The sequence below is a fragment of the Sus scrofa genome, chromosome 9 (genome assembly GCF_054392235.1).
Source record: "Sus scrofa isolate SSC_HxYL_T2T_F1_AM1 chromosome 9, Sscrofa_HxYL_maternal_Yorkshire_Landrace_v2.0, whole genome shotgun sequence".
NCBI lineage: Eukaryota > Metazoa > Chordata > Mammalia > Artiodactyla > Suidae > Sus > Sus scrofa.
In genome coordinates, this window is record NC_139391.1 from 118847698 (window position 1) to 118874366 (window position 26669).

Genomic DNA, 26669 nt, shown 5'->3' on the forward strand with positions numbered 1-26669 from the left:
CTACAGGAGGACTCCAGCTTTTTTTTTTTTTAGTCTCCTACTATGTTTATAATTTTGAGCTTCATTACTAATACTTTTTTTATAATGGAGTTATTTTAGAGCATTTTAAACCAGTTGTTCACTTCAAGTTTGTTCAGTGTTTAAAAAGTATAGGTGTAGAATTAAGTGAGGATTTTTTTTTTCTTTAGGATTTTTTTGTATTTGTTTATCTCTTTGGTGCTCTTTGTTTAGTTTTATAATCTGGGCAAGTATTTAATCCTCTACTATATCAGGGCTTTCTCTTGCTGCACTGGTTGCCAGTGAATCTTTCTGATTATCTTCAGGAGAGGGAGAAACTAAGTTGTTTTATAATGTGGCCAGTGTTCCCACCCATCAGCACTGAGAAGCCCCAGACCAAACAATAATCCAGGTAGGATCACAGTTTCACCCATCAGTAAACAGGCTGCTTAAATACCTCCCCCAGGCACACAGCCGCCTCTAATCTCACCCAGAGACAAGCCCCACCCACCAGAGGGATAGGAATCAACCCCACCTACCACTGGGCAGGCACCAGCCCCTCCCATCAGGAAGCCTATAGCAAGCCCCCTATCAGCTTCAGCCACCAGCAGGGTAGACATCAGAAGTAAGAGAGACTGCAACTCTGTTATCTGCAAAAAGGAGACCTTACCAAAAACCTATAAAAATGAAAAGTCAGAGAACTATAACTCGGATAAGGAAATAAGAAAAAATCCCAGAAAAACAGCTAAGTGATCTGGAGATTATCAGCCTCCAGGAAAAAGACTTTTTTCTAAAAAGAAAAAAAAAATAGAATCTTAATTTTCCTACTGCTTATGAAATGAAGCCAAAGTGGCCTAAATATTATTCGAGTTTGATTAGCTATAGTTTATATTTTCCCTCTACAGTAAAACTGGTATAAAAGGCATTGTAGAAATTCTCATCGTGGCTCAGTGGTTAACGAATCTGACTAGGAACCATGAGGTTGCGAGTTTGATCCCTGGCCTCTGTCAGTGGGTTAAGGATCCAGCGCTGCCATGAGCTGTGGTGTAGGTTGCAGATGTGGCTCGGATCCCACGTTGCTATGCTCTGGCGGCTACAGCTCCGATTGGACCCCTAGCCTGGGAACCTCCATATGCCGTGGGAGTGGCCCTAGAAAAAGGCAAAAAGAGGAAAAAAAAAAAAAAAGAAAGGTATTGTAGTCTGTAAAATTGCTCTAAACCATAAGATCTCAGATAGTACAAGCAAATTGCATTTGTCTTAACTTCCTGAGTGGTGGTGTGGGGCTTTTTTTTTTTTTTTTTTACCCTCTAAGACTTTTTGTTTTTTTAAAAAAATACATTTGAAACCAGAAAGGTGACTATGAAGAAAAGAAAAGAATCAAACAAACATAAAAGTGCGCAATGTTTTAAATTTGTAGTAATTAGTCACTAAGGAAAAGTTAATGTATATACAGTGTGTGTTTTGACGGGAAAGTAGAAAGAGACATAATATTTCTCACATTCTTAAACTTGAAAGTTGGTATCTCAGGGACCTACAAACTTGCCAGCAATGATATTCCAACTTTTTATTTGTGAAAAGTACCCTCGTGTAAGTCATTACAGCTGAATTTTATAGATTATCGTGGGTTTTTCCTCTGGGCTCAGTATTTTGACTAGTAGAACTAAAAACTTCAAAGTCTCAGTATCTGTTCCTTTTCTGTTCAAGGATAGTTGAGGATCTGTGCTCTTCAATTCAGTATCCACAAGCCACATGTAGTTATTGAGCACTTGAATGTGGCCAATCCAAGTTGAGGTGTGTGCTGTAAGTGTAAAATAAAATAGATGATGGATCTGAAATGTTAAATTTTTAAATTAAAACATCTCAGTTTTTTTTTGTTTGTTTGTTTGTTTTTCTTTCTTAGGGCCACATTTGCAGCATATGGAAGTTCCCAGGCCAGGGGTCAAATCAGCTGCAGCTGCTGGCCACAGCCACAGCAACATGGGATCCGAGCTGTGTCTGAAACCTACTGTACAGCTCACAGCAATGCTGGATCCTTAACCCACTGAGTGAGGTGAGGCCAGAGATCGAAGACTCATCCTCATGGATACTAGTCGGGTTCATAACCCGCTGAGCCACAACAGGAACTCCCAAAACATCTCAATTTTTATATTGATTATAGGCTTTAATTTTTTGGTTTTATTGGGTTGAATAAAATACATTACTAAAATTAGTTTTACCTCTTTATTTTTAAAGTGTGGCTACTGTAAAATTTTAAATTATACGTGGCTTGCATTTATATGTCCGTTGAATAGCTCTAGATAAAATAAGACCTGTTTCTGCCTTTTAAGAAACAAAACCTACAGGTAAAACCAGCAGCCACAAACAAATGGCAGCACTCAGTACCTGAAATGCTTGATGAGGTCTAGATGTGAAATAAGAATTATTTCCACTATACCCAAGCCTAAAACCTACTTGGTTACGTTGCCTTTTAAGGCACTGTAAACATACAACAGCCAAACAAAAGGTGCCTGTCACTTGGCATTTCAGAATTGTTGGCTTAAAAAGAAAGACTGGAGGGAATGGGTATTTGTGGAGGGTCTCTAGTGTCCTTCCTACGGGAATTAGAGCCCTAAGTCAGTCTTAACAGGGGTATGACATATCTGTTTGCTTATTTGCTGGTAGGAATGGGGTTCATGTTTAGATGATACAAGAGCTTTATATTTCACTGGTTTGCCAGTCTTCATCAAGCTCTCTACAAAGACAGTTAAAGCCCAGTGCCTCCCAGTTTGAGTAAAAGAGTAGTGATAAAGGGGGAAGTGAAAGGTTTGAAAGCCTTATGATCCTCATCTTCTATTTTTGTGGGTTTTGAAAGATTATATTTGGACTATATATATATATATATATATATATATATATATATTTGTGTAGATAGGTATATTCTGTTAGCTGCAGTGATTTTATTTTTTTTTTATTTTTGCTTTTAAAAAAAAGTGTTCATTTTGTTGCAGATGGAGTCTGCACGTAAGGCATGGGAGAATTCTCCAAATGTAAGGGAAAAGGGATCTCCAGTAACTTCCACAGCACCTCCAATTGCAAGTGGCGTCAGCAGTAGTGCCAGTGGACCAAGCACTGCTAATTACAACTCATTCTCAAGTGCATCGATGCCTCAGATTCCTGTTGCTTCAGTCACTCCCACGACTTCACTATCAGGTAGAAGTCTTTTATACTTTTTCTTTAAATTTCCCAAATTATTTAAAAATTTCTTATGAGCTTTTCCTGTTTACCATCCCCCAAAATATTATTTATAAAAGAGGTAAGATTGTCCATGAGATAATTATCATCTGTTTTATAAATTTGCCGCATTTTACCTCCTCCCCTCTTTGCCCTCTCCCAGTTTTAGTTTGGCAAATATTTATTGATGACTTACTAAATTACTTTGCTTTCTTTATCTTCTCTTCTTCCTACCCCAACCCCCAAAACAGATACTAATAAGCAATTGGTAGGAAACTTTCTATCTTTTTCCTCTAAATTTTTTTGTAAATTTTGCCTTTTGATTTATATTACCTAACTCATATACAGCTAATTAGACCAATTCAGAAATAACACAGAATCATAAAGCTTTTAAATTTTTTATGATCTATATCTAATTTGAAGAAGCTCTTGCTCTAAATCTATTTTCTGGTGAAGAGTTAGGGGTAGAGAATTTCCAGCCTGTGTTATTTGAGTAGATCATAATTTGGGAGTTTGTTTTTAAGGGGAGCCCATCGGTACCCCAAGTTAGAAGATGTTTTTCTTTCTTAAATTTTTTTGCTAGTGTATAATCTTTTCTTTGAACTATCTCTCTCTCTCTCGTGTGGAGCTTTATTGTTCTTAAAGGATCAGAGAAGATATTTCAGAAATATTTGACTTAGGAAGGTGTACCCTTTTACCATATGTATAACTGTGTTTATTAAAAATAGAAATGTCATTTTAAGCTTTTCTAGTATTCTCTGTTTCCAGAACAGTGGGAAACTCCTTTCCAGCACATGTAAAATATGTCCAGAACAGAATTTACTTTCTTTGACTAGTTCTATTTAATGATTACAGTAATTATTTTCAATGTTCTGACTTTCTCTACTAGTTTTAAGGACCAGAAGAACTGGTCTTTGGGTTGTAATATAGTTATTTTGATACTATTTGCAATATGTATTAAGATAAACCCAGAGATACAAATCTAAACGAGTATTCCAACTGTAATTTTCCCCTCTTTAAACCCACTTGGCACTCCCCACCATCCATTTGCAAGGCATCTTCATTATGCTTCCCAGTGTGAGCCCCTGACTGCTTGGGTGGGTGGGCGTGAGGCTGTAAAGGTACCAGGGGGAGCATATGGTAGAAGATTAGGAGATAAGGGATGGGGAAGATTCCTGGTTCTTTCCTTGGAGCTCAGCTACTTTGTTTCCTTTGGATCTAGTTTCCCCACACTCCCCTCAACTAGGGTAAATTTTTAACAAGGACCTTCCTGCCCAGTCATTCTACTGGTAGAGGCTTAAATGGAAGAACAGAGGTATCTCAGTCTTGGTCCTCTCTTTGGCAGAACATCATTTGATGTCTGAAAATAATGATAACCACTCCATCTCTCTTTTGTATCAAATATCAGTATTGTCATTTTTCTCTAGTATTGCAGTCATTATAGCTAACTGATCAACAGAAATAATTGACCCTTCAAGATCTTAAGTTTTAGAATTCTACTTATTTATTCATAGTTTGTATGCTTTTAAGGTATTACTAAATATCAGTTTTTGCTGGTATATGTACAAGGAGAGAAAGGAAATAACCTTCAGTTTATATGACATTTTAAAAGCAATTTACATTTGTTTTTTATATTAATAATTATTCTAAGTAGCAGCACTTTGTCCTTCTATGTTCTTATGTCGATGCCTGGCCACTAATGGATGTTCAAATATTTATTTATAAATGAATGAAGCTCTGAAGATTATTATCCTTAAGGTGTTTTGCTAGAAAAGGGGGGGGGGGAATCTAACCTTAAGTTTATGTGACTTTTTAGAAATAATTGTAATCTCTCAAGGCCCATTTATGTGCTTGTATTTATGCCTAGCCATAAATGAATGAGGTACTTAATTATCCTTTGTGATAATTAAAAACTAAATATTAGTTTGAGATTAAACTGTAACAATGCTGTCAGCTCTCAGCCTCCTTATTTTCTAAGTTTATTTTAAAATTTTCTCATTTTAATTTTCTGTTTATATTTCTTCAGATTTTATAGTCTTGTTTGCATTTGGTGTTGTGTATCTTCATTTTATAAGCCACCTCATAGCCACTTTTGGTCTGAGGTGTAGTATATAAATAAATGCATAATAAGTACATAGTGGACATAAATATTAATTTTCCAGTTCCTGCTTGGTGGCTGAGTTTACTGTGAACAACAGTGGTACTTTAATATTTCCCCCTTATTTTATCCATCTCCCAAATGTAGGAGCTGGTACATACACTACCTCTTCTTTGAGTACAAAATCTACAACTACATCAGACCCTCCTAATATTTGTAAAGTAAAACCCCAACAATTACAGACAAGCAGCCTGCCTTCTGCAAGTCATTTTTCACAGTTAAGTTGTATGCCTTCCCTTATTGCCCAGCAACAACAGAGTCCACAAGTCTATGTGTCTCAGTCTGCAGCAGGTAAGATTTTTAAGATTGAATATAAGGAATGTAGAAAATGAAGACATCTTAAGTGCTTATTTTTCTCTTCCCCTTTCAAGTTTAAATATTTTTTTTATCTGCTTTGCAAACATGTTTCCTCATAGGATTGCATGCTGTCTCTCTTTGATGAACATTCTGAGGCTCTTGGCAATTGTTTCTTGCACATATGTTACATTTAGTAGACAAATTAGTATCCAGTACAGTCCATATACATGGGTTCTGAGTCTACGGATTTAGCCAACAGTATATCAAAAATATTCAGGAAAAGAATTCCTGTTGTGGCACAGTGGTCAATGAATCTGACTAGGAACCATGAGGTTGCAGGTTCAATCCCTGGCTTTGCTCAGTGGGTTCAGAGTCTGGCGTTGCCGTGAGCCTGTGGTGTAGGTCGCAGACGTGACTTGGATCCCACGTTTTTGTGGCTCTGGCGTAGGTCGGCAGCTACAGCTCCAATTCGACCCCTAGCCTGGGAATATCCATATGCCGCAGGTGTGGCCCTAGAAAAGACAGAAAAAAAAATTTTTTTTTTCCAGGAAAAAATTACATAAAATTCCAAAAAATAAAGCTTTAATTTTCTGTACCCTGTTTACATAGCATTTACATTGTATTAGGTATTGTAAGTAATACAGAGATGATTTAAAGTACATGGGAGGATGTGCTTAGGTTATATTCATATGATGTACATTTTACATAAGAGACAGACTTGAGCATTTGCAGATTTTGTTATCTGACACCTGACAAAATTGATGATAAAGTTCGTGAGGAAGAACAAACCTAAGGACAATGAATAAGAAAAACATTATATACTCGAGGCGGGGCGGGGGGGGGGGTAACTTGTCCTGCTAATTATCACAGAGTTAATCTGAGTTAATGAATAACATTGAAAAATATTCAAGCTCACTGATGGTTTGAATTCAGAATAAAAGGACAGTGAAGCTATTTGTCTTCCCATGTGGGAAATACTAAGAAGATTGATAATACCCAGCACATTTAATACCTAGCACCTATAAGGATCACAGGTATTATTTTATGTGTACATACTCACTGTAGTAACAGTTTCAGTTTATCTATATGATAAGGTTCCAATTAATTAATCAAAGGTAAGTATACAGGGTGTTCATTATTGCAATAGTATTTATTAATGACAACAAATTAAAAACAATATGGGAAGTTCTCCAAAACATACTGTTGTATAAAAACGTTAACGCAAAGTAATATATATAAACAGAAATCTGTTAAGAATCTGTATACTAAATTCTTTTAATTATTGTCAGTTATTTTTGAAATACTTTGGTAAATTCTACTTGGTAAATCTGAAATGGGAGTGGATTTGGTGGTAAACAGACAGTTCATTTTCAGTTTTAGTGGATTGTGTAAAATTTTACTAATTTATACCCCAGTGGCAGAATGAATATGAGTGTGTATTTTTTCCTACCCCAAGTACTAGAGTTTCATTGTTTTAATTTGCATGTACCTGTTTGCTAGAAGGTTTGCATCTTTTTGCATTTGCATCATTTCACATTTCTAGTTTTTCCTTGACTGTATTAATTTTCAGAGGGCTCAACGTAATTTGAAATCTGCTACAAAGCTTGGTTTTTGGTTATTGATTTTAAAATTCTGGATTTTAAACACTTACTACTATTTGTTTTTCTTGCCAATCTCTAGCTCAAATCCCTGCTTTTTATATGGACACAAGTCATTTATTCAATACGCAACATGCACGATTGGCTCCACCTTCCTTGGCTCAGCAACAAGGCTTCCAACCAGGTCTCTCTCAGGTAAATATCATAGACTTCTTCCATCCTATATTTGTTTCTTGGCATATTTATGGTGTAATAGTATTTAGGACTTAATGTAGAACTAGTAATGGGTTGAAAGGAAATTTTAGATGTTTATATTTGGTTTGTTTGAAAAGGGAACTTTTCAGAGATAGCATTAATCTTTTGTTTCATATATCAAATTTTTATTTTTCCAGGTGTTATCATTTGTGTATATAATGTTCATGTATTATTTTTTTCATTACATTGTAGCCAACTTCAGTTCAGCAGATTCCAATCCCTATATATGCACCACTGCAAGGACAGCATCAAGCCCAACTGAGTCTGGGTGCTGGGCCTGCTGTTTCCCAGGCTCAGGAACTATTCAGTTCTTCACTTCAACCATATAGGTAAATCCTTTAAAATTATGTTTGTAGTGTTGGGAACAGGAGTTCCCGTAGTGGCGCAGTGGTTAACGAATCCGACTAGGAACCATGAGGTTGCGGGTTCAATCCCTGCCACTTGCTCAGTGGGTTAACGATCCAGCGTTGCCATGAGCTGTGGTGTAGGTTGCAGACGCGGCTCGGATCCTGCGTTGCTGTGTCTCTGGCATAGGCTGGTGGCTACAGCTCCAATTAGACCTCTAACCTGGGAAGCTCCATATGCCGTGGGAGCAGCCCAAGAAATGCCCAAAAAAAAAAAAAGTTGTGATGTTGGGAACAGCACAATTCCTGAGCCTTCTTGTCATATCCCTACCCCTCTTCTTCCCTCAAAAAGCTTTTATAGACTGCATTAAATAGTGTTGATTATATGTCATGATTGAGCCTCTGATAATTTCAGTCAGACTTTATTGAACAAAGTGAAGCCTTAAAGCCTCTTAAAGAGGAGGCTAACAACAATCCCATAAAAATTAGAAATCACAGAAAATAGCTGTTAAAGGACCTAAAAGTTGAAAATGCTATCTTGATGCTAACAGCTATAAATCCAGACCTGCTCTCTGTAAAAGCTGAGGCGTGGAAAATGACAACAGTATGTTAGGGGGCACAGGCCAGAGTGGAATACAATACAAGAGAGAAGTAGAGTGTCTGACAATGGAAGTGGTGATGAGTATGCTGAGTAGCATAGAGGAAACCATTCCTTTGAAAGATTTGCTGTAAATTATCTTTGTAATTAAGCAAGTAATGAAAATTGATCTTTATTGATCTTTCCTTATATATGATAGTTATTCAGCCCTTTATATGCACTAACTTACTTAGTTTTCACAAAACCGTATATAGTAGATTAAGTCATCCACAATTGACATTTGAAGAGGATGGGTTTTGTTTGTTTAACCTAATATTACATTTCAAATAAGTGGCAGAGCCTGGATTTAACCCAGGTTTTCTCTCATCTTCAACTTAATGAGATTGGAAGGATAAGGTGAGAATGAATGATAGCAGTGACAGCATAGCTCATTCATCATCATGGTATACCTGTCATTGATACTCTATGGACCTGTTGATACTTTATGACCCTAAACCATCAAAAAGAAAAATAAATTCCTTTCAGGACATCTAGTTTAAAGAAGGTTGCAAAATTAGGCATTTGCTTTTAGAAATTTGTTGTTGAAATGGTTCAAGTAGAATTTCCATAAGAAGTTAGCATCAGTGGTATAATTTACTTCTTTCAGATCACATGTTTTACTGCTAAAAGAAGGTAGGCTTGGCTGATCAAACTTTCTCAAAGGAGCAGAATTATTAATGAACTTAATAAATGTGGCTCTCACTTTCGTTTTAAACTTCAACAGATTTAGAAATAGCAAACAGATTTAATCTCACAAACCCATTTCCTTTTCGTTGGTACTGGCAGTTTGAAACATTGTTTTAAAAAGTTTGCAGCTGCTTTTCAGCTCTGTTAAAAAGTTCAGTGATCAATTAATGATGTCTTCCATGGGCATGATAGATGGATTAGCAATATACTGACATTCTGTATTTGTACCCCGTGTTTAATAATTGTCTTGAAAGAAGTACTTTTAAGATCAGACCTGTTCAATAAAAATATAATACAGGCTATGTATGTAATTGTGGCAAGTGGCTTCTTAGAAAGCACCAGTTTTGACTTTGAAGGTGGTTGTTTGTATCCCTACCACATCACTCTGCTGTTTCTTGCTCTTAAGCTAATTAGCATAGTGTTTACTAACAGAGGATCCTTGAATTAATTAATTTCTATCAGAACAGGGTGGTTTTAACAGCATACTTATGTTTTCACATTTTCTATTTGAGAGGAATTATATGTAGATATTGTAAAGATTACTTATGACCCTAGACTGGCATTTCTGCTCAGTGGATTTTGTTCCTACCGCAGGTGTGAAAATTCGATCCTCCATCACAGAAATAATAGGGCAGTCTGTGGTTAGATTTCAGCCTGTTATACACTGTAGTCACCATGCTATACATTACATTCCCATGATTTATTTTATAACAGAGGAGTTTTATGCCCTTTGGCCATACGACTGTGTTGCATATTTGAACTACTAAGAGAGTAGATCTTAAAAGTTCTCATAAGAAGGAAAAAAATGTTGTAAATATGTATGGTGACAGATGTTAACTTGACTTATTATTAGTCCATTGTACTTAAGTTAACAAAACAGAACTTTGTAGGTAATCCCAATGTGAACTACTACTCTGCTACATTCCATAGAGGTCTTGAGACCTCCTATATATGGGAAAGATGTGCACCCTCCCTTCCTACCTTGCTTCGTGTACCTGCAGCATGTGGAAGTTCCCAGGCTAGGGGTCAGATCAAAGCTGCAGCTGCCAGCCTACGCTACAGCCACGGCAACACCAGATCCTTAACCCACTGAGCGAGGCCACGGATCAGACCCACATCCTCATGGATATTAGTCAGATTCTTAACCCGCTAAGCCATAACAGGAACTCCCAGGACTCTAAATCTTGAAACAAGTGCTTTAGACATAGTCTGTATTCTCTGCCTTTTTAAATATGCTAATTAGAGTACCTGGTTATTTGGGATACTCATTCTTAAGATTCCAGATAGATTTGACTTCTAAAACACAAACCTTTTTAATGCTTCTGCAGATCCCAGCCAGCCTTCATGCAAAGCAATCTATCCCAGCCATCTGTGGTGCTTTCTGGTACTGCCATCCATAACTTTCCAGCTGTCCAACACCAGGAACTTGCCAAGGCACAGTCGGGTCTTGCCTTTCAACAAACGTCAAATACTCAGCCTATTCCAATATTGTATGAACATCAGCTGGGTCAGGCATCAGGACTAGGAGGTTCCCAGCTGATTGATACACATCTTCTTCAGGTAAGGCAGGGATCAGAATCACGTACTGTCTTTATTTTCCTATGCAGCAGATTATTTAAGGAAACAGTTTTTAAAGAAAAAATGTTTTTGACACCATGAAAAACCAAGATCTTCCTTTCTAATGCTAAAATTCTTAGAGATTGCTTTGAAGCCGTAACCTTGCTATCTGAATTGGAAGTTTTTTGTCTTACTGCTATTTTCTTACAAAATATTTTCTAGGCCAGAGCGAATCTTACCCAGGCTTCAAATCTTTATTCTGGACAAGTACAACAGCCTGGTCAGACAAATTTTTATAACACTGCCCAGTCACCGAGTGCTCTCCAGCAGGTAAACTATGGCATGGTAAATTTCCTTAATTTTCTTTATCATTTTTATTGTTGTTGTTTCTCTTGCTTTTGTTATTATTGGAGAATTTAAGTAGAACCAAGATGGGGAAGTGATGCGGTGATTTTAGTCTTTTCTCTGAGGTGTCCTAGGAATTCCATAGTGTCCACATGCTTCAGTCCTACACCACCCCTCTCCCCACCCCAGCTTGAATCGGTTATACTTTTTACCTCTTTTTAAAATGGATTCCATGTAATCATTTAACAAAAGATTCCACAGATATAAAAATCTGAAAACCATTGTCAGGATATGCAGTTACATGTGTCATAAATGCTTTGCCCATCTGCACTAGAGATGAAGGAAGGCTTTGAGGACCACCACACCAGTTAATGTAATACATAGGACTGTGTGGCAAAGCATGACAGAGTTAAATGACATTCACTTTTCTTAAGTATATGAATGCAATAATAATTTTCAGTGAAAATTCTATGTTTTTATGAAACTATCTCCTCCAGCAGTGTCATTAATCAGCTTACTCTGAAGTTGGTGGAAGACTGGAGGAGAGAGGCAAGCAACTTAGCATTTTCTCGTAGCTTTCTTTGGGGTGGCGTGGGTGGGGTTGTTTCACCCGTGACATGCAGAAACTCCCAAGTCTGGGATGGAACCTTTGCCACAGTAGTCCCAACACCAAATTTTTAACCACTAGGCCACCAAGGAATTCCTCTCATAGCTATTTTTGGTGGGTATTGAGGGTATGACAATTCAAAAAATATCGCATTATTGACATTTCAATTAAATAGTTTATATGAAAACTGGAATTTTTTTGAGTTTTTTTGTTTTGTTTTTTGTCAAAGCTCATTTTGACCACACAGTATAAAAATGTCTGGTAAAAATGAAAGTGGTAACCACTTTCCTAAATTGTATCATCTTGATTTTACTATATTTTATCTGATATATAGATTAATTCAAAGATAGTCTTAATTATTTCATGTATATATAATTTCTCCACTGCTAATCTGTTTTATTGTTGCACTTCTAGTAGAAGAAGGGAGATAGTTTTATTGAACTTTTATTCAACATTAATAAAAGAATGGAGATAGTTTTGTTGAGCTTTTAATAAAAGAATGGAGATAGTTACTAAGCAAAAACATTGATATGTGAAATATTTTAATAGATTGAAATATTCTGTTTAAAACCTTACTCAAAAGTATTTGAAGAGTCATGTATATAATTAAAAGGCATGTATACAAGTGGAAGCAAGTTGCTACAGTTTCTATTTGCTTATTTTCTAGGTTACAGTACCTTTACCAGCATCCCAGCTTTCCTTACCTAATTTTGGATCTACGGGGCAACCTTTAATTGCTCTGCCTCAGACTCTTCAGCCCCCATTACAGCATACCACCGCACAAGCACAGGCCCAGAGCCTGAGTCGTCCTGCACAAGTAAGCCAGCCTTTCAGGGGATTAATTCCTGCTGGAACACAGCATAGCATGATTGCAACCACAGGAAAAGTGAGTAAAGAGAAATTTGCCCACTTTCTTCAGGAATTTAAGGCCATCTGTGTAGTCTGTAAAAATAAAATGCATCAGTTTTAACTGCCCTCCAGGAAATGTCAAAGCTCAGTATATTTATTTTTTAGCTACTCACTGTTAATGTATTTGGCCCCCTTTGGTTTTTCCCTAATAACAAAAAATTCATAAATTTTGTGGAAGAATTGAATTTGCACAGTCTGTTAGACATTTCAGCCACAAATTTGGCCCTGATAATTCCATGATACTTAAAACCCAATAGGATTTTTGTACTCAGGTTCTTTGCTAGATGAAGTTATCATACATAGAATACTAAATCCAGCACTTTAGTTTATGGAGTTGTAGAAATGTTAAGTTTATTTTATACTCTTTTTCAGATGTCTGAAATGGAACTAAAAGCCTTTGGAAGTGGCATTGATATAAAGCCAGGCACACCGCCAATCAGCGGTAGAAGCACCACACCAACATCTAGTCCTTTCCGGTAAAATGGGCATTTAAATTCGCTTATAGAATTTCCAAATGACTGAGCCCATTTGTTAGATGTGTAAATGTCACCTTTCCTACATTAAGCACAAAATATTCTGATAATTTATCCAAAGTGTTAAGCTGTTAAATAATTAAGAACTTATTTGTTATACTCTATTTTAAGAAAAAAGTTTAACCCAGAGAAAAATATAGCTGCTTTGCCTTCTCCTGTCTGTCTTCACCTCCATTGTCTCTGGATCTGCTATCCTACTATTTGGTGACTAACTTTTGTAAATTTTCATCAACTACCAAGTATGATGAATCTGCCAAGATAATGTCTCTAAAAATCTACCAGCATTATTTATGTGGCACTCTTGTACTGACCAGTGATGGCTTCTTTCCAAGGGCTACTTCCACAAGTCCAAATAGCCAGTCCAGCAAGATGAACAGCATTGTCTATCAGAAGCAGTTCCAGTCAGCCCCTGCCACTGTGAGAATGACACAACCATTTCCTACACAGTTTGCACCCCAGGTGGGCAGATATAAGTGAGAAATGAGTATTATTTACTTGTAAGTGATTACTAATCTGGTTAATTCTGATTTTGTAATCTTGCCGTACTATAACCAACTTAGAAGCAGTTTTTAGTAAATTTTTGATGTTCAAATATACTCTCTACAGATTTTAACTAGACACAAGTAGTAACCATATGGTTCTAAAGCAGACAATAGAAATATAGTCAAAAGATTCCCCACACAGCTCTGATAATTTGTTTCAGTCCTGATCCTTTTATCTTTTTGAAGAAGTTGGCTTTTCAGAGAAGGGTCCCAGTGCTTAATATTTTCTAAGTTTAAAGTAGGGGTTTTTTTTTGGTTTGTTTTCTTTAAGATAACTCTACATAGTTGAGGTAGATACTCTAATTTATGTGTAAAAATGTTTGCTTCTCTTTCCTTTGCTGATCATATGGGAGGAATAACTAAAATTAATAAGAATTCTCACATACTTGTTGAATTAGTACTATTTTCATTTATCTTCAGATTATGTTTGGTATAGGTATGTGCCTTTTCTGCAGTTATATCTTTTTTAAAAGATATCCTAATAGCCTTTCTATCTCCCTTTCACAATTTGTAGCTGAAATGCTAGAATGAACTGAAGTGTCATAGCATGCTTTGCCTAATTTTTCTGTTAGATTCTCCAAGCATGGCCTGCTTGTTCTTGATCCTTGTGATAGAATGGCACAAACCCATACACTTCCTTTCACTAGCAGAATGGGCACAGATTTACTCTGGGATAAGCCAACCTGGTCTAGTTGGCAATTTTTTTTTTTTTAACAGTTCAATGTTGTATGTTTTGTTTTTTTCACTCAGATTCTCTCTCAGCCTAACCTGGTCCCTCCATTGGTAAGAGCCCCACATACTAACACCTTCCCAGCGCCTGTTCAGAGGCCACCAATGGCACTGGCCAGTCAGATGCCTCCTCCGCTGACCACAGGCCTCATGAGCCATGCTCGTTTGCCACATGTAGCCAGGGGTCCTTGTGGATCACTATCTGGAGTCAGAGGTAATCAGGCCCAGGCTGCGTTGAAGGCTGAACAAGACATGAAGGTTAGTACAGTGTTAACAGCCAACAGAGCAAGAATCTGTCTCTGAACCATGTCTTAAGATGCCTCTAGACCCGTAACCACGTATCCAGGCATTCATTGTCTTAGCCGATTTAATCAACTAACTACTTTTATTCATCCCCCCCCTTTTTTAATTTCCTTTTTGTTCTCCTATTCCCCCTCCCATTTTTTTTATGTTTTTGTTTTTTTGCAACTATAGTCAGCAAACAAGTTTAATAACATTTTAATTTAAACTGTGGCCAAATGAATTGCTTATAAAATAAATATTTGAGGGAGATCTGAGTTTAGCTGCTATGTTTTTTTGAAGAGCAAATAAGTAAAATGAATTATTATAGGCGTCCCCGTTTTCTTTTTTCTTTTTCTTTTCCCCTCCTTCCTACCCCATCTCCATCCCCTAATCCTGAAATATAAAGCATGGTTATGTGAAAACTCTGGAATGGGTAAGGCATATTACATATCTTGATTTTTCTTCCCTCCTAAGTCTTCCAAGTATAGTTTTCTTCTCAAACTGGTTTCATATGCTTTTTTTAATGTGTGCCATCTGAGATGGCCGTATTTCACAACAGATTGTATAGTTGTAGATGAAGAACTCAAAAAGCACTTTGGGATCCTTCATGATAAAAGGCACTGATTAACATGAAGTTTACTAATGCAGAAGGGTGCCTTTAGGAGTCTGTGTGGGGACAGTTTTTATAGCATAAATCTTACCTGTCTGCCTGTACAGCTAGCTGGTTTCTTTCTATATTATATTTACTTAGACTTGACTAGCGGGCCTAGTAGTTTTGCCAATTTTGTCACTACGTATCAGGTCAGACTAGAACAAAAAAAAACCTTACGGCCTTCAAAGGGAAAATGCCCATGATAATGCTTTACTCTTAATGAGAAACGTGTTTATGACAATCCTGTGAGAAAATTCGGTTGACTGACCAAAGTTTCTTTCTGGATTGATATCCCTTGTTGCTGATGAGTGATCAGATTTAAAGACTACCCTGCCATGAAACTCTTGTTAAATATTACCCACTTTTACTAAGGATGTGTGCCTAGGATAGCCATTCGTTCATAACTATTAAAAATACATCTTTGGGAACTATCTGGCTTTGATATCCAGTTCTTCTCCTGCCATCTTGGCACTTGATTTTCATACATGCCCATGGTGGAAATGGCATTAGAACTAACTAATGGGGTGGGGAAGGGTACAAATTTCATAAAAATTGCTTCAGAGCTTTGAATAGTACAGGTTACCTGTAGAACATAAAGGGCATTTGTTATGTGCAAGAGGTGTAGAAACTTTAGTTTTAATTGTGTATGTTACAGTGGTATAATTTACAGATTGACGTAAGTATATTCTTTGGGGGCACAGAGTCAATAAAACTAGGAAATAATTTTACCAGCTCAGAATGTGGTAGGAGCGATCAGAACTTAGTGATCAAGTGAAGTTGTAGTTACTAATTTCTGATGCTCTTCCCCTGCAGAAGAGAGCTGTGGGAAGAGGACTCAGCCACAAGACATTTGGTCCTAGGTGTTGGTAATGCCACAATATAAGTGCTTCCTTTTCATTTTATTGTAGACCACATATTGATAACTAGAAGTTTAAAGTATTACATATATGTTTTCAAATTTGCAAGCAGGCTCCCCAAATAAAATTTGATACTAATAAGCTTTGATCCAAAAAAGATAAAAACCAAGAGCAATTTCTATTTTATTGTTTTATAAAAGGGCAAACTTTGAAAAGATGGTGGGAGGTGGTCCTGTTCTTTTCAAATGTTTTTTGAAAAGTCACATGGAATATTTTCAAAGTTAGGAAGAAATCTATCCATTAAAAGCCGAAAGATCATTGAGGTACTTTGGGGACAAACCAACATGGGGAAGACTGATTTGTGATTGGTAAAAGAATTTGAATTGAGATTGAATGACAGGCTTTGGTAATACTGCAGCGTTTTCAGTTTCTGTTTCTCATTTTTTAAGGCAAAGCAGAGAGCAGAGGTTCTTCAGTCCACGCAACGGTTCTTCTCTGAACAGCAACAGAACAAACAGATAGGAAGCAAAGCCCAGAAAGTGGACAGTGATACAAGTAAACCTTCTGAAACACTGACAGACCCTCCTGGTGTCTGTCAGGAAAAAGTAGAAGAAAAGCCACCCCCTGCACCCACCATAGCCACCAAACCTGTTAGAACTGGACCAATCAAACCTCAGGCGATCAAAACTGAAGAAACAAAATCTTAAAGGCTATGGTTTATTGCAGAGGGTTGGGGAGGGGAGAAGGGAAAGAGGGAGAATGAAGTCAGATAATGCCAGTAGCCAAAAGGGTAAAGTGGTCTCTGACATTATCCTCTCCAGAGCCTAGAGGTGCACAAGGGACATAGGAGCAATTTACACTGACACACAGCTGCTACACCAGTAAAATGAGGCTTTGCCAGCTTGCACCCACTATGTAACATGCACTCTGTTGATGGCCATGCATCTTCAGTCAGAATTTATATATTCATATGTGCACACATTCCTGGAGTGCATATAACTTAGAACTAAAATCCTTATGGTTAGATAAAATACCAGAAATATGAGGGAAATAAACTGCAGAGAAATAGCTCAGCCCGAACAGTGTACTGATCTCAGTTAAGACATCAGATGTGATTTCTTTGCTCCCTTGTGTTCTTTTAATGTGGTGATATAGCATTTATAGGTTTGGTGGTGAAGAACAGAAGATAACTGGTGCTGGATAGAGGAGCCTTATTTTTTATTATGGCAGCTTGCTATTTTTATAACATGGTGATTGAGTTGAACACAATCAAAGTACAGTAACTGATCTCCCCTTCTTCCCGGATGAGTGAGCAGATGATGATATATTCATCCTCGAACATATCCATATGGGCAATGTTTGGCTACTGCTTCTGTTTGAAATGATGCTGTGTTTTGGTTGTGGCCTGAAGCTTTGAAGTGCTACTTGGCATCTCCTTTCTTCCATGGAGCTCTTAGCATTCAGAAACATCAGAGCTGGTCAAATACTAGTTAGGTCACCTGAGTCTTGCTTGCCTCTACAGAGTCATCTTTGTATGAATCCAGTGGTGGGTTTTGTTTATTTTTAAAACGGTTTTTAACTGATGTTCATGAAGAGCAGTGAGTACCTAGAGCTGTGCCACTAAAGAAAGGATATTCTATCTAAGAAGGTGCATTTCTGTACCAGAGCTGTGTCATAACCATCCTTTGGGCCCTCTGCTGGAAAAGTAGAATCAAGTCTCGAATAATGCCTTTTTAATTATATCCTCTAGTATTATAGATGTAGGACAGTACTGTATCATACCTCTGTGAATGTAAAATATCTTGTACCTGCTTTATGATATGTAGTAGTGACTGTGCTTTATCAGAGCTGTTTTTAATGACGTTATTCTAGAATGTTTTCTTTCCAGATGATGATTGAGAAGCTAATTAAAAAAAAATGGTGCCAGGTACCACGACAGTAACAAAATTTTGTTGTTTTCTGGGGTTTTGTTTTTTTACCTTTTTTTTTCTTTTTCTTTTTTTTTTTTTTAAATGGAGTGTGCTAGTTGTCTCTATAATTTTGTTCAGATGACTGCAGAACCTGGAAAAGCTATTGCTGCTATTGATGCATAACATACTGCTATTGGTCTTTTTATATAAATAAATAAATAAATCTATATATATATATACATATATATATAATTTGAATTTTTGGAAACTTTAGCTGTGCTGTCAACTTTGGAAAAAGTATCTCAGTTGTACCGTGTTGGGTTGGCATTGTACAGAAATTAACAGCCATATTGGTCTAGAAACGTTAAACATAATTTTTTCCATTTGTACAGGGGTAACGCACTGTATTAAATATGTAAGGTCTTATCTACATGGGTTTGATTACAGAAACTAATAAAGTATTCTCTAAATAATGAATCTTGGAGCTTCTTATCCATTCCTAAAATCTGAAGCAAGAAGTTTGTCAAGTACCAAAAAGAACAATCCAGACTGTATTATGCTCTAGGAAAAAATTATCATCCCAGAACTTGATTTCTGACTTTCAAGAAGTACAAAACTTATTCAGTCAAAATAAAGGTCGTTGAAGAGGATAATAGTCATGGCCCCTGTTCTCAGGGTAGCGATACTCATGTTGAAAACTGTCAAGAAGTTCCCTGGTGGCTCAGCAGGTTAAGGACCTGGCATTGTTACTGGTGTGGCATGAGTTTGATCCCTGGCCAGAGAACTTCTGCATGCAGCAGGTGCAGCCAAAAAAATAAAAGGAGGAAAAGAGAAATCTTTCTCATATTTTTGCTAGCATATTCATAGCCATCATCACCCACACAAGCAGAATGTAGGGCAATTTGTTTTACCATTTACTCAATTTGTGAAATATTGAAGGATTTCAGTTGCCTAAAATCCCATCTCGAGAACACATGGCTTCCAGACCCAGGTTTAGGAAAATTAGTAATCCAGTTACTGATAACCTGTGTGCCTTCTTTACTCACAGATACTGTGATTCTTAAACATTTAAAATACCCAAGTACCAATAAACTCTACCTTGATGTTCAAGATTTTCAGTCTCAGATTCTTCTGAAAATGTGCTCTAATTTGGTATGATGGTGAAGGTTGGGAACACAAACCTGTACCAAAATGCTATTGTCACTACGTATATTTGTCTTCTTGCCAACTCACTTCCATTACCACTGTCTCTAATGTTCTAATCCTCCTAAATTGTAGGACTTAGAGAGTGACCAGGTGTGTGCTGTTCAGTTGATTGTGTTAGCTTGAAACCTTTAATCCTTAGGCCCTTTACCAGCTAAGATGTACAGTGGGAAAAAAAATGGCAGTGAAAGTCTAGTCAGTGAAAGTAAGATATCTGTGTACACATATCTTCTCCAGTTGGTCATCTAAATCTTATCTCTTGAGTTCAACAGTAACCTAAAAGATATTTCAGCTAGAGGTTGACGATAGACTTGGTCACATAACCTCAGCATTCTCTGCCCTTTGAACTCCTCTGGTAAGGGAAAAGAGAACATATTTTTATCCTTAGTTAATAGCAAATTGTGTTTTATGATAGGAGAGTGTTAGGGGGGTATGGTTGGGGAATGAGAAGAGTATAGTTTGAAAAGGTGTTTAATTGTTTTCACAATACAGATTACAGAAAGTAAAGCTCAAGCATACATTTGGCTAGAGGCAAGATGTGGAAGGTGGAATGAGGAAACATCATAGGTTTGAAAAAGTAGACTGTCGGGAACCTAAATGTATGAGGTATTTTTTTCTAATAGGTCATCAGTGGTTTGTTTGTTTTATATAGCATATTACATAGCTTCTTAGCATTTTCAGTGTTTTCACATTCTCTTTCCAATCTCTTTTTCTCTCCATAGTCTGCAGTCTCTTTTTCTATCTAACCATGTTGACCTATTTGTGAAAAGCATCTTAATTATATTTTAGGTGCTTTACGAAATTTCAGCTGTAAAATTTTTGCTTGTAAAATTGAACAAGAGAACAAGACAATGATGTCTTAATGTTATACTGGCCATCTTAACACTTGCATGTTGTTTCTTTTACATTGCCAAAGAGAAGTGTTTCTTTTTCCTTGGCCCTTTTCCTTCCTTTTTGTGCTGATTTTCACACATTCAGTAGGGCTGAGTCCACTGTTGACACTCAAAGTAGTGACTCTATATTGTTTTCCTGAAATATCCAGTAGATGATGGCAATAAATTTCAAGCCAAGCATGCTATTGATTTTCAGCCTTTCTGTGGTAAGGTGACTATGATGTGATGTCACTTAGATTCTTTTTTTTTTTTTTTTGGTCTTTTTGCCATTTTCTTGGGTCCCTCCCATGGCATATGGAGGTTCCCAGGCTAGGGGTTGAATTGGAGCTGTAGCCTCCAGGCTACACCAGAGCCACAACAACGCAGAATCCAAGCCGTGTCTACAACCTACACCACAGCTCACGGCAACGCTGGATCCTTAACCCACTGAGCAAGGCCAGGGATCGAATCCGAGACCTCATGGTTCCTAGTCGGTTTCGCTAACCACTGAGCCACGACGGGAACTCCATGTCACTTAGATTCTTAATAGAAGCTCTCAGATCTTTCTAGGCTGGTGGCTGGTCAAAGTGAGAAATCAAAAAATGTGGATACTGTACTAGCATAATTTTAGGTATGTGTTTTCCATCCAACCTTTAGGTGACATCTTTGCCATTTCTTTGACATGTCTGCCAAACCAGAGTCTTTTACATATAGTGAGTATAGAATTTTCCTTGAATTTTTAGATACTTTGTTAGTTTTCCCCACACCTAATTTGACAAGAATTTTTAGAGTGAAAATTGGTAGAGATCAAGTAATGTAGACTTAAGCCTACTAGTTAGGGGCATTAGTCCATAATGTGTTATCTGGAAAGTGATTAAAGTTTGGGTAAAACTAATTTAGTCCGTATTCCAGTATGGAATTACTCCAAAGAATTATTTTCAAAAACATACCCATTTCCCTTGCTGAGACCATTGTACCATAAGAGAAGTAAATTTTACCCATACTAGAGAGTTTAAGGAAGAGATGAGATTCTAGACTAGTTAGGCAAGGGGTCATGTATCAACTGTGTCATGATGGGAATACTGAAAACAGGTCTTATTTACCTCAACATAGTGTAGTGAGGGAGGTGCAGATCCAGGTGGTAGCTTGAGTTCTTAAGTTTGCCATTACTGATACCTGACATTTATTTCCTGGGTCACTCATTCTGTCTTCTTCCAGTCAAGCCCTCTCCCTTCCCTCTGCCATACATCTATCTATACTGCTTAACTTCTAAATATGATTGAGACCTAAAAGTATTTAGGCATTACTAATCTGGTCTTGTTTCTCACCATTGTGGAGGGTGGGGTGGGGGTGGCATGAAGAACGAAAAAATAGCTTTATTGCTTTGCCAGGCAAAGGAGGCAAGAGCAGGTTAATACCCTAAAGACTGTGCCCCACTTTGGGAAAGAATAGGAAGTGGTTTTATAGTTCAGGGGTAGAAAATAGGGTCACAGATAAGGATCTGGATAGATGCAAGCTTTCCTTCTTCAGAGCCGATGTTTAGTGGCCCCAGGGCTGGTTCTGGTGGTTCTTCTCTCTGGTTTTCTTTTGTTGGGGGTTTTAGTTGTGCAGAACTCAAAAGATATTGTTAGGTATATTCCTTGGAGAGGAACCAGAAACCTACCTCCAGGACTGCACTGTTGTTTGTTCCTCTGCATCCCCTCCCTTCCCTGATTAACAACTGTTGAGAATAGGTGTTGGACAAAAAAAGGGAGTAACTTTTTCACCATTTCTTGATACACTAGCTAATAAGTGGTATAATTTTTGTTCTTAATTTTTTTGTCTTTTTTTTTTTTTTTTTTGCCTTTTCTAGGGCTGCTCCCACAGCATATGCAGGTTCCCAGGCAAGGGGTCTAATCTGAGCTGTTGCTGCCGGCCTACACCAGAACCACAGCACATGGGATCCAAGCTGCGTCTGTGACCTACACCACAGCTCACAGCAACGCCAGATCCTTAACCCACTGAGCCAGGCCAGGAATCGAACCCGCAACATCATGGTTCCTAGTCAGATTCGTTAACCGATGGACCACGATGGGAACTCCTAAGTGGTAGAATTGTATGTAAAGTTTGGTCTTTACTGGTTTCTGAGCAAAAAAAAAAAAAAAAATCAGTAGTTTACTCATTTGAGATGAAAAGGGAACCCAGAAATGTGTTATTTATTAATCAGCCCCAGGGTTCCAGATGAATAAATCCCAGATTCAAGGATGATTTAAGAGGGCTAGAAAGAGGATAGACAGGTGTATTCTGGTCATCTGGAATTAAGATTTGTTTCCTCTTAAACATCTCAGCTACCAGAATTTTATATCTGGCTTAAAGTCTCATGGGTAAGAAACAGTTACTCAAAAACATTATTTGTTTGGCTGAGTGGTTCTTTGTTTTCTCTCAGCAGCCCAGAATCAAGGTATAGTTCAAGTGCTTCATTTTTTTGTTTTTGTTTTGTTTTCATCCTCCCAAAGGTATATTAGGACATAATCTTGGAGAACAGAATGGCCAGGTAGGACTCCCACACAAGGCAATCCCATTTTTAACCATGAGGAAAGGTACACAGTACTCCTCTATTTATTTCAGAAATAAGCATCATCGTTGCTAAGTCCTAAATGTTTAAAGCCAAAAAAAAAGCATGTTTCCCCCCTCCAAAGAGCTCAGTTTAGTCAAAAAAAGCTTTAGCAGAAGTGATATTTTGCTGGTAGTTTTAAGTTACTGAAGATGAAGGAGGGAGTGGGAGGGACTGGGAGTCTGGAGTTAATAGATGCAAACTATCGCATTCGGAGTGGATAAGCGATGAGATCCTGCTGTATAGCACAGGGAGCTATGCCTAGTGATGGAACATGATGAAGGATAAGGTGAGAAAAAGAATATATGTATATGTAACTGGGACACGTTGCTGTGCAGTAGAAATTGACACAACACTGTAAATCAACTATTAATGGAAAAAATTAAAATCATTTTTAAAAAAAGTTACTAAAGAGACAGGACCTGGCCACTAGTATCAGACCATGCTCACACTCCTGAAGTTCCCATCCACACCCCTAGTACAAACACTTCTCCCAAGTACATTTTGACCAGAGGATACAGAGAAAATAGCGATAATACAGAGTATTAATAATTAATAATACTCTCTTGGCCGCACATGTCCCAAAACGCTTCCTCCTTAGTTCTGCTATGTCTGCATGGAAGTAGTAAACACTTAAGAAACAGCCTGTGTGCCAGCCAGTCCCCATTGCCATGTATCAATTGTTGCCTCCAAATACCTTTACAAGGTAGGTAATGTTTTTATTCTCATTTACTCATGAATGAGACATAGATCATTTGCCCAAGGACATGCAGTACGTGTAGGAACCAGGATTTGGTCCAGGCAGTCTGATTCTCAAGGCATAAATTCTTAAATACTGAGCTGCAGTGCTATGAAAGCACTGTGCTTGAGGTTACTAAGAAAAACACAACGCATGTCTTTCCAGCTCTAAAATGGAAATGAAATAAAACATATATACATGTGTATGCACAATATGCCTGGTGTTTGGTGTGCTACGATAAAGTGATTAATTGATTACCTGCCTTACTGAATCTATATAGTTTAAACTAGTGTTCTTCAGAAAGCTGGAGTTTTCATATGGCTCAACGGGTTAAGGATCCAGCATTGTCACTGCCACAGCTTGTGTCGCTGCTGTGGTGCACATTCAGTCTCTGGCTTGGGAGCTTTCATGTGCTGTGGGCACAGCCAAAAAAAGAAAGCTGGAATTTCTAGCCCTTCCATTATGTGAGCATAAAATAAGTGTGCATCCTACAAGAAGACCCTTACCTGCATGCTGGTACCCTGATCTCAGCCTCCAGAACTAGATAATTGTGGAGGAGCAGCCAAGATGGTGGAGTAGAAGGATCCTAAGCTCACCTCTGAAGCGGTTGAAAATTACTACAATCTGGAGAGCAACCACCATTGAAAAATACTGAAACCCACCAAAAAAGAAAAGATTTTCTACAACTAAAGACATAAAGAATGAACCATAATGAGACCAGTAGGAGGGGCAGACCCGCCACATAATCAAATCCCATATCCCCCAGGTTGACAACCCACAAACTGATGAATAATTATATTACATTTTCTCTCGTAGGAGTGAGAGTTCTGAGTCCTGCATCAGGCCTCCCAACCTGGGGCTCTAGCACTGGGAAGATGACCCCCCAAGCATTTGGCTTTGAAAGCCAATGGATACTCGATTGCAGGAGATTCACAGGATTGGACACTGCACTCCTGAAGGGCACACATAAAATCTCCCATGCACCATGACCAAGGGCAAAAGCAATAATTTGATAGGAGCCTGGGCTGGACCTATCTGCTAGTCTTCTAGGGTCTCCAGGGGAGATGGGGGTCAGCTGTGGCTCACCCTGGGGACATAGACGTTGGTGGCAGATACGTCAAGGAGCATTCACATATGTGTGAGAATTCCTGGAGGCTCACATTTTGGCACCACCCAACACCCTGTAGGCTCCAGTGCTGGGATTCTAAGGCCAAACAACAAACTGGGCAGGGAGACAGCCCCACCCATCAGGCTGCCTAAGGACCCTAAGCCAGCAGCCACCTCTAGATATGAACCTAGTCAGAGCCCTGCCCACCAGAGGGCCAAGACCCAGCTCCACCCACTAGGGGGCAGGCACCAGCCCCTCTCACCAGCAAGACTGCACAAGCCTCTAGATTAGCCAGTGGGCAGACACTAGAAGCAAGAAAACTATGGTCCTAAAGCCTACAGACCAAATAAAGGCCGGATCCTATCTTGGGACCAGCTGGCACCCAGACCTTAAGTGACAAAAGGGACTCACAGGACATCTATAGAGGGCCACTTCTCAAAGGCTGAGAAACATAACTAGCCCAGCACATACATAAAAATACAAATAGCAATTTAGACAAAATGAGGTGATAGGAATGTTTCAGATGAAGTAACAGGAGAAGACCCCAGAAGAAGAATTAAGTGTCTTAGGCTGGGTATGGGCAACGTACCCAAGAAGAAGTGCAGAGTAATGGTTGTAAAGATGATCAAAGAACTCGGGAGGAGAATGGATGCACACAGAGTGAGAAATTAGAAGCTTTTAACAAAGAATTACCAAATATAAAGAAGCACCGTACAGAACTGAAGAGTACAATAACAGAAATGAAAAGTACAGTAGAAGAAATCGATGGTATAACAAATGAGGCAGAAGAACAGATCAGTGATCTGGAAGACAGAGTGGTGGAAATTACCGCCACCAGCCAGAAAAAGAAAGAAGAAATGAGGACAGACCTCTGGGACAACATCGAATGGCTCAGCAGTTTAACAATCAGGCACTGTCACTGCTGTGGCTCCATTTGCTGCTGTGGTACAGATTTGATCTCTGGCCCAGGAGCTTCCACATATAGCAGGTGTGGCCTAAACAAATGAATGAATGGAGTACCCAAGGAAGGCATCACTGCACAGACAATATTGAACAAAGACTTGAAGGAGGAGAGGAAACAAGCTATGTAGATATTTGGGACAGCATATTCTAGGCAGGGGCAACAGCAAGTAGAAGCCTGGCTTGATGAGGGAGAGTAATAAATTTTGAAATCAGAGGAACTGGGAGTGAAGGAAGGAGGCTGCTTGTTATAAGCTTTGAAGGCCACTGCCAGGATTTTTGGCTTTTGCTCTGAGTAAAATGGAAAGGTATTGGAGAGTCTGGAGCAGAGGAGTAATATGACATTTTTAAAGGATTGATTTCTCTGACTGTATGTTGAAAGAGGGACAGGAATGAAAACAAGCAGTCCAGTCCAGAGGCTTTTGCAATTATTCATGCTAAAAATAAAGGTGAATTGTGGACCAGGAGGGAATAGTGAGGGTAGTGAGAAGCAGTTGGATTCTGGATATAACTTGAAGAGTTGAGTTCATAATCCATCTGCTGATAGATTGAATGTGAGTTTGGGAAAGAGAGCTATAAGACAAAGGTGACTTCTAGATTTGAGCCCTAAACAGATGTGGCTGCCATGAAGAGAAATGGGAAAACAGCCAGTGGAGCTGGTTTAAAGGAGCTGATCAAGAGTTCATTCTTGGACACATTGAGTTTAAATGTTTATTAGTAAATGGAGATGTCAAGTAGGCTGTTGATGTATCAGTCTGGAGTTCGGGAGAGAGATCTGGACTGGACAGACAGGACCTCGTCATCCTATAGATGGAATTAAATGATGTGACTAAATGAGACCAATAAAGAAATGAATGTAGAGAAGAGATTCAAGAATTGAGCATTCCATGCTCTAATGCTGAGTCTAAGAAGATGAGTCTCAGTTCCCATCGTGGCTCAGTAATTAACAAATCCGACTAGGAACCATGAGGTTGCAGGTTCGATCCCTGGCCTTGCTCAGTGAGTTAAGGATCCGGCGTTGCCATGAGCTGTGGTGTAGGTCACAGACGTTGCTCAGATCTGGCATTGCTGCGGCTGTGGTGTAGGCT

General features: G+C 38.3%; 1 protein-coding gene across 39 annotated transcripts in view; it reads left to right on the plus strand.

Annotated features, from left to right (window-relative positions):
- Positions 1-18583, plus strand: part of PRRC2C (proline rich coiled-coil 2C) — a 94214-nt gene extending 75631 nt beyond the window's left edge. For 6 of the 39 annotated variants that reach the window (XM_005653732.3, XM_005653739.4, XM_005653733.4 and 3 more), the window contains 11 exons: positions 2985-3186; positions 5453-5656; positions 7343-7455; positions 7708-7844; positions 10512-10743; positions 10963-11085; positions 12360-12578; positions 12974-13077; positions 13467-13593; positions 14427-14663; positions 16646-18583. In XM_005653732.3, coding sequence (XP_005653789.2) covers positions 2985-3186; positions 5453-5656; positions 7343-7455; positions 7708-7844; positions 10512-10743; positions 10963-11085; positions 12360-12578; positions 12974-13077; positions 13467-13593; positions 14427-14663; positions 16646-16903 — 1956 coding nt within the window. In that variant the 3' untranslated portion in view covers positions 16904-18583. Of the gene's footprint in view, positions 1-2984; positions 3187-5452; positions 5657-7342; positions 7456-7707; positions 7845-10511; positions 10744-10962; positions 11086-12359; positions 12579-12973; positions 13078-13466; positions 13594-14426; positions 14664-16152; positions 16206-16645 lie in introns of all 39 variants that reach the window. The other 33 variants (XM_005653736.4, XM_084977596.1, XM_084977592.1 and 30 more) reach the window with 13 other exon arrangements.
- The last annotated feature ends 8086 nt before the right edge of the window (positions 18584-26669 follow it).